Below are 14,505 nucleotides of genomic sequence, written 5' to 3' on the forward strand. Positions count from 1 at the left end.
CAATTAGAGGTTGGCACTTCTTTATGCAGCTGTTCTCATCCATACACATCACATGACCAAACCAGTGCAGTCTCCTCTCTTGCATACATCTAATGCCTCTTATACCCAGTTTTCCTCTTAAATCATTTCCACTGTCGTGCATGCACACTGACACTACCCATCCAGCAGAGCATGCTAGCTTCATTTCTTTCAAGCCTTCTGTAGTCAAAGCCCATGTTTCACTGCCATGTAACATAGCTGTATATACACAGGCATCATAAATCTACCTTTCACTCTCAGAGAGAGGCCCTTTGTTACCAACAAAGGCAGAAGCTCTCTGAACTCTGCCCAGCCTGTTCTTATTCTAGCAACTGCACTTCCAGAACTTCCCCCACTGCTAACTTGGTCACTTAGGTAACTAAAGCTATCGACTGCTTCTAATGATCTCTCTGAGCATTTGAGGAAGTCTATTGTCTGTGCGTTTTTAGTGCTTATTGTACCTGCACATTTACCATGCACAATTTTCTGTTAACTTTCCTGTGATGCCACTACACTTATGTGTCCAAAGTTTGCATTGGGTACAATGTATGGCATTTCTACCAACACCCTTCTTACATATCAAGCAGGGCCCTCTCTGAAGGGACTTGTGATTTGTCTGTTTTCCTACTTACTAAGACTTTATTTAGATTCCAGGCTTGCTTCCACACCTGGAATTTCTTATCTAGGTCAGGTAGTGATTCAACTATAAGAACAAAGTCATCAACGTAGAGGAGCTCCCAGGCACAGCTTGTCTAGAATTCTTCTGTTAAGGTCTGGAGGGCTGAGATAACAAGAAGGGGCCGAGAATTGCTTTATGAACTCCTACCTGTACACTGAATTCATTGCTATACTCGTTGCCAACCTTCACTTTACTGGCAGTACCCCTATACAGGACTTGTACAGCTCTCACTAACCACTCATCTATCCCTAGCTTCCACATTGACCACTAGTTAAGGGAGTGAGGGATCCTGTCAAAAGCTTTCTCCATGTTGACAAAAGCCAAGTACAGAGGTTTATTTCTGGTTAAATATTTCTGTAATTGCCTCAACAGGAAGATAGCATCAGTGGTACTTCTATCTGGCACAAATCTAAACTGCATCTCATCTACACTAATTCCCTTCCTAAGTCATTATGTTCTGAAATAAAGATCCTACTTAGATGACTTCATCTTTCCTCCTTTCAAATTTAATAAAATAATAACCAGACAAAGTACTGGGGCCAATGTAATGTAGAAGGACAGTGACCGAACAGGGCTGCAGTCCAATGATTGAGATGAGTAAAAGAATAAAGTAACAGTAACAAATGTAAATTGTTAACATTATAATTTTACAATTGTCTTTAAAGAGATCAACAATTTTATTTAGTATTATTATATATTCTGATAATCATTATCATCATCATCATGTAAAATCCATTAATGCATTGGATGCTTTAACAGATCTGATGAACCAGAAGACTGTTGCGAACTCCAATATTTGCTTTAGCATGGCCTCTACAGCTGGATACCCTTCCTAATGCCAACCATTTTACTGAATGTACTGGATGTTTTTCTTTTTTTTTTGTGGCACTGGCACTAGTGAGTAACTCACAAGACCTTTTGACTGAGGGGGTGGCTGCAGTGAGTAGAGAGGGTAGTGGTTAAAGTATAACAGAGGGACAGGAACAGGTCTCTTTTCTCTGCAAGTTACATGTTCACCCCAGCTGGGAAAATGTTCAATAAATTGTTAACTATGAGAATTGGTTGAAAGGATGATAGCACACTTCATTACAATTTCTTTTTACACATTCTTTATTATTAAATAAACACAACATTGATAAAACACGGAAAATACAAAGAACACACAATGAAAAAAAAGATATGTAATTATCAACATATAACCAAGCTTATTATAATAGAAATATTCAGCTGATTACAGTGTGGTGGTTGTTTTAAAAGTCATTTATCAGATAGTTGAAATCTATCTACAACATACAGAATGACATCATGGATTGGTTCTCATAAATTAAGTGCCAAAATTTGCTTCACAAAAAATTTTTGAAAAGTGATAAAGTTGAGGTTAATATGAATCTATTAGGCTCAACTTGAGAATAAGATGGATGAAACTAACTCTTGAATAATATTTAGAATTTTGGCACAAATCAATGAGGCAACAAGTCAATTATATTGACTCATATTAGTTGAATGATAGGATAATAGTCAAAGACTTCAGTGGGATTTGACTGTAAAGAGCTAGAAGAAATGCTGCTAAGCATTTTGTCCAATGTGCTAAGAATTCTATTAGCTCACCCCACATTAAATCACTGTATCAAGATATTCAGTATTGCATTTATGAAACAATTGTTGTGTAGTTGTGGACAGCTCTGGCCAAACAGCTCAAAATGAATGTTATTTATGGAGGTCAAGAAATACACACTCTATTGAAAATTAAAACATTAAAATATTGTTGTAATCAATATTTCAAACAGACAATGACCATATGGTCTGAAATTAAAACAAAACTACATCTATGTATTTTTCCCCTGGACAAGACACACAACATGCCAGTTGAGCCAACAATGTTCATGTCTAACTGGTGTATTGGATGGCTGGTTAATAACAGAACAGAAATTCTGTTGTAAAAATATGTTCTTCAGAAACATGCAAATATCCACATTATAAAAAAGAAACTCTAAATGCTCAGGTAAAGTCTGATATTTCTTTGAAAGAGTTATTCAATCCTTTTGATACTACAAAAAGAAAGATAGCAGGGTAACACCATTAGTAGGAGAGGTTAGAAAGTTAAAGGGGGAGTAGGACAACAAAACATTGTAGTTAAGTTAAAAGAACAAGACAAGAGAAGATGAAAAAATGAAAAAATTGAAACAATGAAAAAGTGTGAAAGAGTTTCATCCTCCTCCTCTAACTTCCTAACCTCTCCTATTAACAGTGTTATCCTGTTATCCTTCTTTGTATACTATAACCATGTTATCCTTTTGATAGTAAACCATCTGAGACCAGCCTTGGTTCTATCATACAAATTACTGTTTTAAAACAATCTAAATTGAACTTACTTTCATCAAAACTTGATGTTAACATTCCAAATACAAGCTTAATAATGACAAAGTTACTTTACTAAATTCTTCAATATTTTCAAAATGAATTAAAACAAAGGTAGTGGATTTCAACAGAAATATGGTGATAGTAAGAAAAAGGTTAAATATGGAAAATAAGACTAAGTATTTATAAAATATGTAATAAAATGATAATATAAACAAGGTGCAGGAGTGGCTGTGTGGTAAGTAGCTTGCTTACATGGTTCCGGGTTCAGTCCCACTGCGTGGCACCTTGGGCAAGTTTCTTCTACTATAGCCTCGGGCTGACCAAAGCCTTGTGAGTGGATTTGGTAGACGGAAACTGAAAGAAGCCTGACGTATGTATATATATGCATATATATATATGTGTGTGTTTGTCCCCCCAACATCACTTGACAACCAATGCTGGTGTGTTTACGTCCCCATAACTTAGTGGTTTGGCAAAAGAGACCGATAGAATAAGTACTAGGCTTACAAAAAATAAATCCTAGGGTTGATTTGCTCGACTAAAGGCGGTGCTCCAGCATGGCCGCAGTCAAATGACTGAAACAAGAGTAAAAGAGTAAGTTACTTTTTTTTTCTTTTTAATGTCAGACCACTTAACAGGTTACTTGTATCATAGAACCAAGAACTGTCTCAGGCAAGTTGGTATCAAAAGGATTTAACTTTGAAGAAATTTTTAATATTAAAGAATAGTTGTCGCAATATTTTGAACATAAGAAAATAACATTGTTCTGTCGTTTTAATTAAACAATTTAGAGCTAATAAGAGAAATGTCCATTGTGAGATATATTTGAATATAAATTTTGTTGTTTTTTTTTCAATGTTCTAGTAAAATAATAATTAATATAAAAGAAAATTAATGGTTAATTTTTTTAAATATTCATCATAAGTTAATCATAAAAATAAAGTAATTTTGTTTTTCTTTTGTCCTTTCAAATTTGAAACATTGCTTGGAAGTTCTAAAAAGCATCATAGAAACTATGAAAATTGATAGAAAAATTATTTTAAGTATAAAATTGAGAAAAGAAAACATTTTTAGCAATTATTTTCTTTTATAATTTTGTTTTTATTTTTTCAATGAAAATAGCGTTTAACAAATAACGTTTTTTAATTGACATTTGCATGAAATGAAAATAGATAAAAAAAAAAAAACTGTGCATAGTAAAAAATACATAACTAAATACTTTACATTAGGTGACAATAACAAATAAAACAAACAAACAAAGAAATAATACTAGGATGATTGAAATGTTATCACAAATAAAGACCTTTCTGGGAATAATGGAATGCTTACTGTACAGAGCTTAAGATTAATTCCTTAGTTGAGTGGAATTAGGTAACTAAGCCATCTGATCTGAAACAAAAATTTATGTGTATGTGTGTGTGTATGAGTGTTTATATATATATATAAACACATGTATGAATGTGTGTGTGTGTATGTATGTATGTATATGTATGTATATATATAATATTATTATTATATATATATATATATATATATATATATATATATATATATATATTAATGTTTGCTTTATGTTCAGTTATAATAAAAACAATTTGACATTAATCTGATGGGTTACTCTATACTTTTGTAGAGTACAAATTTATTACTCTTATAAAAGAATGTTGTTGACAGTGACTTTGAAGTTTGAGCCATCTAAGTCCAATGATGGCATAACTGGCTGAAACTTCGAAATCACTGTCAACAACATTCTTGTATGAGAAGTTTATATATATATAATATATACACACCCAGTCAGATATTTAAGAAAAGAAAGAAGTAATGAAACAATACTTCAACTGCCAAAGATACACCATTGAAAGTTTTAAAATGTACAGATTTTTGAAGGTTTATTAAATATGGAAATTAACAAATGAATATTTACAATGGAAATATAAGGATTTTCGTTGTTAATATGAGATGAAATATTGTTGTTAGTATTATTATTAGTAGTTGTGATAGTAAGTTGGAATTAAGTTTTTATGTACACTAAAAATATTTTAGTATAGAACAGAAAAAATGTCTCAACAAAACTTACATATATAATAAAAAAAAAATTAAATAAATATTTCAATATGTTAGCAAGGATTGGGGAATAAAAGGTAAGAAACCTAGTAACACACAATTTTAACCTGGTTTTTTGCTATATCAGTTCATTTATGTAATATAATTTATGCTCTTACAAACAAGAGATAGGGAAAATGAGATTTATTTACCATACCTTGGTAAATGTAGAAGCAGAATATATATTTACATAAGCTTTTGAAAAGAAAAATTATTTTAATTTATAATATCAATGATAAGTAATTAAAAACAAGTCATGACCATGACTTCAGCAACCAATGTCATTCAACTATTATATACAAAGTGAACTTATTTGAAATGAAGAGTAAGACAGTGCACACATTGTCAGTTGACGTGGCTACAATGTGAATAACTGTAAATTTATCCGTCATGTAATGGCTAGGGAGATCAAAGGAAGAGAGGTTATTAATTTGGAAAACTATTGAGATGTTTTGTCTAATCATTAGTGAATGATGTTTGCTGTTAATTAATTTGTTTTTAAAAAAATGTTAAAAGCATTTCTGCAACAAAAAAAAACTTTTAAAAAGTGGTATCAAATGATAAATTAATTAACTATGGAAAACCCAAATCATAAACTAAACTAAATTTTCCAAACAAAAACAAAATTAAATCATGAATACATTCATACATGACTGCTACATGTCATTCTGTCAAACTTTTTAATGAAGGCGGACTGTTACAGTTTGTCAATGACGTTTAGGCCAACCAAACTTGCCACCAAGTAAACTACTGTCATAGTGAACATGTAGTTTAGAGTGAAAAACATGAAAACTGCTGAGAATTTCTCGCTCAATTTTACGAAAATATTTACGAGGTGTAAAGCCACTCCGAAGAGACCTGGCCAGAGTTATTAATCTTGGTCGAAACTTAGCTTCAGACATGAATTTCTTAAAGAATTCAATACGGGAAAAGACTTCCTGTTGTTGTAATGAATGAAGATGCCGAATACTGTTATTCAAAATACTCCCACCAAGACAAAGCTGAAAGTGGTATTCCCAATTCAGTGGCTTAGGAAGTGGAGTAAAACAAAAGCCAACTTCACGTATGGCGAGTAACTGTTTCTCTTTCAATGATGCTAACTTTACAGCAAATTTTTCTAAATACTTTGTAGCAACTTTTTTCTTACAAGACAGGGCAGGAGACAGTGATGACAAAGGTTTAGTAAACATATGTATAACAGATGAGAAATTGTGGCTCATGGGAAATTTGGAACAATTTTCTGGCTTCTTTTTCATACAAAAATGCCGTCGTCGTTTGGAAATTTCAAAGATTATCTTAGACAAAACATTGTCTGCTTTTGTTTCATCTTTCATTACTTTTGGGCATATTATTCGCTGAACTTCTCTGTTTATAGATGTTATATTAGCTACAGTCAAACCTGTAGCAAGAAGTGGAGCAAAAGAGAGTTCATAACCGATATATTCTTCATCAATGTCTAGTATAACATTCTCTTCTTTTTGAATCAGCTTGCCATTCTGTAGTGACTGCAAAGCTAAGTCTTCACGAATCTTCTCGATTTTGGCATAACGTTTAATATGACATTGAGTGTGAGGAATAGATTTCTCTGTGAATGGTGATTTGTTTCCATGTTGTGCAAAGCAAGTTTTTACACCTCTCTTTGAATAACTAATACAAAAGCAGATGGCTGATGTCTTTCCTGGAAGTTTCTTAGCATAATCTCTTGTTGCCCTTCCAAAATATACAAAGACAATGCTGTGGGTTTTTATATGGTTCTTTGTGTCCCATTTTGGCCACACCCATATAGAATGATTGTAGAGACCAGAAATAAGTGCAGACTGTAAATGAGAAAAAAAATAAATAAATGAGAAAAATACAAAATGAAAAACTTTTTAAAGACAAGAAAAATAAAGTATTCATTTCATAAAGTGATGATCAACCTTGTTTCAGTATCTAATGTATTCTATTTAGATGTGCACTTTCAGTTGTATTCATATTCAATTTAGTAAAAAAAATAATAATATTATTTCTTGGAAATCATTATCATTTTATCTTTTTAATTAGAATTAAAATCATATAATTCATTGAGGTGAATTTATATCAGTTCATTTATGTATATATACATATAAATATATAAATATATATATATATATAAGTATACATATAAATATATACAAATATATACATATATAAATGTATATATATATATATATATATATATATATATATATATATATATATATATATATATATATATATATAAATATACATATGAATATATAAATATATATATAAATATATATATAGATATATAAATCTATATATATAAAAATGAGAATGTGTCTGTCTGTCTGTCTGTCTGTCTCTGTGTGTGTGTGTGTGTATCCCTAAAACTCGAGAACTACGCAACCAATTTCATTCAAATTTTACACATGCCTTACTTAGGGTTCCAGTTGTGTTTTAGTCAAAAAAATTTTTTAACTTCTTGCAGAGTTCGAGCCCACAGCAACATAATATCTCCTCCACTATTTAAGTATTACGTGTCAAAAGTGAAACAAAAACATTCATGTCAAATACTTTCACTTTAAAAATGAAACTATTCCACTAACTGAAACAATCACATTTCGATATTGTAATGACAGATACTTTCAGAGAGAGAGAAAGAGAGAGAGAGAGATGTATATGTATATATATATAGATGTATATGTACACGTATATGTATAGATATATATGCATACATGTATATGTATACATATGTGTAGATGTATATATATATATAGATGTACATGTAATATGTACACATATATACATACATACAGATATCTATACATATATACACCCATCACACACATACACATGGACACAAACACACACATTAGTCATTTGTTTTCTTATCCAAAACTACGTCAAAAGTACTGAATGGATCTTTATAAAATTTGGAAATTACATTCTATGCATAACGGCCATAACTCCCATGAAAATTCATATATTTTTGATGTTGATGAAATTTTAACCCGAACATAACAGATGAGCATTATTTGTAATTCAACGGTACAACAGTGTAAGACTACCCTTTCAGATATATTTACATTGTGATTTCTGCAATGTGGTGCATAAATTGTCAAGTAAATGAGATGCATCTTTGCCTCCACTGATTCACTTGCAAAATATTGAGTAAAATTATTTCGTTGCAGACCTCCTTTGAGTCTTTTTATTATCACTGCGACACACATAGTCCCCAGTTGGTAACATTGATTTCAAGGCCTTCCCAGATGAAAGACTGGTTATTCTAAGACATTTATCGATTGTAAATTTTGTCTGCAATTTGGAAATTATATTCTATGTATAACGGCCATAACTCCCATGAAAATTCATATATTTTTGATGTTGATGAAATTTTAACCCGAACATAACAGATGAGCACTGTCTGTAGCTGGTCTTCTCTTGGAAGAGCCCCGCTTCTCACATAGACAACTGTATGTTGGCTGCTCAAGGGTGGGCAGCAAAAAAAAACCTATTTGCATATGCTCCACAAGGGAAAACAAGGAACATTGTTTACAACGATGTGTTATAATCACAACAGCAAGAAAATATGTACATGATCAACTTCTTTTACGAAACTTCATTGACTTTCATATATTTATATTGATATACATATATATACGTGTGTTTGGGTGCTTGTGTGTGTGTATATATATATCTCTCTATATTTAAAGATAAGAATGTGTGTCTGTGTGAATCCCTAAAACTCGAGAGCTACACAACTCTCTTTTACAAACCCAGTGAAAATACATATATTTCATATGTCAAAGAAATTCAAGCAATACATATAACACCAAAGTTAAAAACATTCCCAACAATTTCACAATCCCCAACCTCCAGAGCTATTGAAGAAACTGTTATCATCAACTGACCAAGATTCCTAACATTTGCAAAACAAAATTAGACAATACGACGCTGTACTACAGATGACATCATTTGGAACCACAAGAGATTTAACTGAGGCAGCATTCATCCAAACTTTCAAGATCCAACCTCAGATTTATCATCGCATTGTCTCTCTACTACCTCTGTCAAATGAATCACCAAAATTGGCCTTTCATTATTTATAATCTGTACCTGTTTGTTTGGTTATGAAATAAAATACACAAAACGTGTTTCTGAATTACGTGTATTTACTTTATATACATATGAGTTGAAAACTTTCTTCTAGCATTCCACTTAATATCTATGTTCCATGCTGGCATGGATTGGAGAGTTATTAATGTAGAAATATGGTATCGTAGCTATTAACAGTTGAGGGTTGCGTAGTCTAGACGGCGTTTTTAGATTTCATTATTCTCTTTAATCCGGGCAACGCCGGGTGTTTCTGCTAGTATACATATAAATACAGAAATAAATTTATTTCTCAAACACGTGATAACGCTATAAATAGCGTGATCAGGATAAATTAACCATACATTGCAGAAAAATACGTTACCGGCCAGCCATGAGACTCGAACTCACATCTCTGTGATTACGCGTCAAGTGTTTTACTATTAAACTAAACTGCCCAGCAACGAATTCTTCTGCAATTTTAGAACTTATAAATTTAGCTTCATAAGATGCTAACGTTGAATTCAACTTTATGATGAAAGTAAACAAACAAAGTTTGTTTTTTTTTAAAAGCGTTGAGATGTATTGTAAGATACAGAAATAAATTTATTTCTCAAATGCATGATAATGCTATAAATAGCATGACCAGGATAAATTATCCATACATTGCAGAAAAATACGTTACTGGCCAGCCATGAGACTCGAACTCACATCTCTGTGATTACGCGTCAAGTGTTTTACCATTAAACTAAACTGTTCAGAGATTAATTTGACCGTTGACTGAACACTATTCAATTTTTTTTCTCCGTGTTTTTCTCCTTGTCTCCGTATTCTTTCTGTTGAAGAGCGTAGCTCGAAACGTCAAAGACTTTCCGTATTCCCGAGCGTCATACTAATACATCCTTTTGTTATTTACACCACCTGTCCTCGTCTGTTGTTGTTTTTTTGTATATTCTCCCATATATATATATATATATATATATATATATATATATATATATATATATATATAGATATTTATTTATATAAATGTATATATATAAATGCATATTTATTTATATAAATGTATATATATATATAAATGCATATATATAAATGTATATATATATAAATGTATACATATACATGTATATATATAGATAGATAGATATACATGTAGATAGATATACATGTAGATAGACATACATGTAGATAGACATACATGTAGATAGACATACATGTAGATAGACATACATGTAGATAGACATACATGTAGATAGACATACATGTAGATATATATATATATATATATATATATATATATATATATATATATATATATATATATATATATATATATAGATAGATAGATAGATATACATGCATGAACGGGAACGTGAAACTCAGAGTAACAGTCTTTTGTTATATTTCTGCTGCTTTTAAATAAAGTATATATATATATATATATATATATATATATATAAAAGATAATAAGAGTGAAAAAACTACAGAAGGCTTGTGTTACTTGGTTAAAGTATATATTTAAATTATGCCAGAAAAATGTTAGAAAAATGTTATAAAATCTTTTTGGTATATAAACATTGTATTTTGAGAAATAACCGGTTTCGTGTTGTCTTTCTCTACTTCATTGTGTCGTGTTCGCTCCAGTCTGAGAAAGAAGAGTAACACAAGCCTTCTGTAGTTTTTTCACTCTTATTATCTTTTATACATCCAACCACGTGCTTTCACATACCAACTTTCTCACACATATATATATATGTATATATATATACATACACAGGCGTAGGAGTGGCTGTGTGGTAAGTAGCTTGCTTACGAATCACGTTTCCAGGTTCAGTCTCACTGTGTGGCACTGAAGCCTTGTGAGTGGATTTGGTAGACGGAAACTGAAAGAAGCCCATTGTATATATGTATATACATGTATGTGTGTGTTTATTTTTGTGTGTCTGTGTTTGTCCCCCAAAATCGCTTGACAACTGATGCTGGTGTGTTTATGTCCCTGTAACCTAGCGGTTCAGGAAAAAAGACCAATAGAATAAGTACTAGGCTTACGAAAATAAGTCCTGGGGTCAATTTGCTTGACTAAAGGCGGTGCTCCAGCATGGCCACAGTCAAATGACTGAAACAAGTAAAAGAGTAATATATATATATATATAAATATATATATATATATATATATATATATATATATATATATATATATATATATATATATATACATATATAAATGAGGGGTTTCTTTCAGTTTCTGTGTAGCATGTCCATTTACAAGATCTTGGTCAGCCAGGTGCTACAGTAGAAGGCACTTGTCCATGGTGCAGCTCAGTGTGATTGAACCCAGAACCATAAAGCTTTTTAATCACACTGCAGCTTTACTTGTACCTGCACAAACACTCACACACACAAACATACATGCAACATACCCTTCCAACTGAGAACAATGATACATATATACATACATACATGCATGCATGCAACATACCCTTATTACTGAGAATAGAATAATTGTTTCTGATATTATAGACATTTCTAAAGGAATATTACAGGGAGATAGTTTTTCTGTACTTCTTTTCATTTTGGTACTGAATCCATTATCATTCGTACTGCAGAAAAGAAAGCTCCCTCCCAAGAAGATCTACAATCATTCTGGTCAAAAATTTGGAACGTTAAGAGGGATTTCAACCTGAATGCATCATGCTTAAATACAGTTGAGAGAGAATACTGTACCAACACTAACAGTAAAACATACAAAATTGATGCAGAAACCTTCACTAAAGCAGTAGGTAAACTGCAGAATGGGAATGCACCTGGAAGGGATCTAATGGTTGGATATTGGTACAAGAAGCTGACATTTTATAGAAACCAATTGACATGTATGTTCAAAAGGACTATGAAATACCAAATTAGCTTGCTACAGCAAGAACAAATCTTGTTGCCAAAAATGAAATCACCGAAATGACAGGAAATTAAAGGCCCATTGCTTGCCTCAACATTATGTACAAACTGTACACAAGTTGCCTCAACCAATTCCTCCAGGACCATTATGAGTTGAACAACATTGTGACTGACAAACAGGCTGGTGGAAAGAAGAGAGTGTGGGGATGAGTCAAACAACTTTTAACAAACAAAGCTGTACTGTCTGAAGTAAGAAAACAATGTAGAAACCTTGTGGCAGTATGGCTTGACTATAAGAGGGCATTTGATTATCCCTCATTCATGGCTGTTGAAGTGCCTACATCTGGCAAAAGTACCTACTACCTTAATTGCTGCTATAGAGAGACTCACAAAGACATGGACAACAGTTCTTACCCTTACAACTGAGAACAGAATAATTGTTTCTGATAATATAGGCATTTCAAAGGGAACATTCCAGAGAGATAGTATTTCTGTACTTCTTTTCATTTTGGCACTGAATTCATTATCATTGCTACTGCAGAAAATGGTTACATGCTAGGATCTTCAACTGCTAGAGATATCAATGTAACTCATAATTTCTTTGTAGATGACCTGAAGATTTATGCTAAAAATGTTAACAATGCTAAAAAAAACAACTGCAATTAATAACATTTTCAGCCGATATAGGCATGGAATTTGGCCAAAAGAAATGTTCATATTTGGTTATAGAATGAGGAAAGTCAATCCCCCAAACCCCAAACCTGTACATCAATGGTCTCTTTATCTCTCCCATTCCACACAAAGCAGCAAAAATAAATATATAAATGCAGTGCTGAAAAGTGAAGTGAGTAATATTGTAGAAGTTGGCAGTGCACTCCTCAAGAAGCACTCACTTTCTGATGATCTCCTATACAGCCCCAAAATAGCTGGGCTCTCTTACCTCAGAGAAGACATGGATGGAAAGCACTCAGCATACAAAAAAAAAAGATTATGCATGGGTATGTTGCCCAGAATCTTGAAGAAGTCAGTAGAACTGACATAAAGTGCAGCCTCTCTTAGACACAAGACCACTATACCACACTTTGAGGGCTATGAGTTTGCAATCCAGGAACAGGAGATTGCTACAGAGTACCTGGTGAAAAATAGAGACAGTGATGCTCTTGTAATCCCAAGGTGCAACCGCATGTGTAGGCTATGTCATGTTTCTGCGGAAGACATCATTGTGATTAGCAGCTGTCCTAAAACATCGTCATAGTACTACCTCCCTATGCGGCATGATGTTGCTAAAACAATTTACAATGCCATCTGCAAAAAAGACTGTCCTGAAATAAACTTAGAAAATCCCTGTATTTTGGAATACATTCATAAACACCAACTCAAAGAATACTGGTGGAATATTTCCATCAAAACTTCTTTCAAATGTAAACATAACATATTGTTGTTTGGGACAGAGGGACAAAGGTATATACCATCATAGAGGTCAGCTGCCATGCAGATATAAATATCTCTTTGAAAATCAAAGAAAAAGAGGATCTCTATGGACAACTGCTTCAAAACCTCCAGCTTCTATATCTAGACTATGAATTCATAACCATACCAATAATAATTGGAGTGCTAGGTTTTGTTAGTAAATGCTTAAAGGAGAATCTGGATAAAATGGGATTTTCAGAAAGAGAAATCAACCGGCTAATTCGTACATTACAAGTGCAATCTGCAAGTGGAACAGTAAAAATATGCAAGACTTTCCTCAAGTTCTGAATGTGAATTTGTCTGTATTAACTACATCTCAAAGATGGAGTTTTGTATCTTTGTTGGAAACCTCCTCAGTGGAAGTTTTATAATAATTAAAAAATAGAAGAGACACATACACATCATAAATTAAATAGTCAAAAGTGATACAAACCATTATGAAAGTATTTCTGCTGCGATTCATAGAATCCATTTGGTTTTGTGAAGGCCATTTAAAATGTGAGTGACCAGGAAACAGAGAGGGTATATCAAAGTCTGCTTTGGAATCTATATGAACCTGAAAGATATAAACAATACAGAAACATAAATCTAAGTCAAGAATATGAACAGATAAACAATCAATACATAAATAATTTTTCACATAGATTACCATATCTTCAGATCAAGGCATTCAATTCTTAACCACTTATCAACGATTTTGGCCACCATTTTGTATTCAATACTGCTATTACTTAAAGACATAGTACAGCACCCATGAATTTCAGAAATATTATTTCTCACTCAGAATTTCAGAGAGCAAGGAATAAACTTCTCATGTTGGTAGTTAGTTGTCAGGACACAGCAATAAAAAAAATTAAAAAAAGAAAGAAATTCCATGATTTCCAAAATTATCCAACACTGCTTCC

The 14,505-nt window shown here is 32.3% G+C and overlaps 1 protein-coding gene across 1 annotated transcript in view; it reads right to left on the reverse strand.

Moving 5' to 3' along the window:
* Positions 1-4,920: 4,920 nt before the first annotated feature.
* The window catches only part of LOC106873836 (uncharacterized), a 29,061-nt gene continuing 19,476 nt past the window's right edge, over positions 4,921-14,505 (reverse strand). The window contains exons 3-4 of the mRNA XM_089355086.1: positions 14,034-14,156; positions 4,921-6,978 (exon numbers count right to left, since the gene is read on the reverse strand). Coding sequence (XP_089211212.1) covers positions 5,869-6,978; positions 14,034-14,156 — 1,233 coding nt within the window. The 3' untranslated portion in view covers positions 4,921-5,868. The remainder of the gene's footprint in view (positions 6,979-14,033; positions 14,157-14,505) is intronic.

Source organism: Octopus bimaculoides, chromosome 7 (genome assembly GCF_046866305.1).
Source record: "Octopus bimaculoides isolate indiv1 chromosome 7, ASM4686630v1, whole genome shotgun sequence".
In the NCBI taxonomy this organism is placed as follows: domain Eukaryota; kingdom Metazoa; phylum Mollusca; class Cephalopoda; order Octopoda; family Octopodidae; genus Octopus; species Octopus bimaculoides.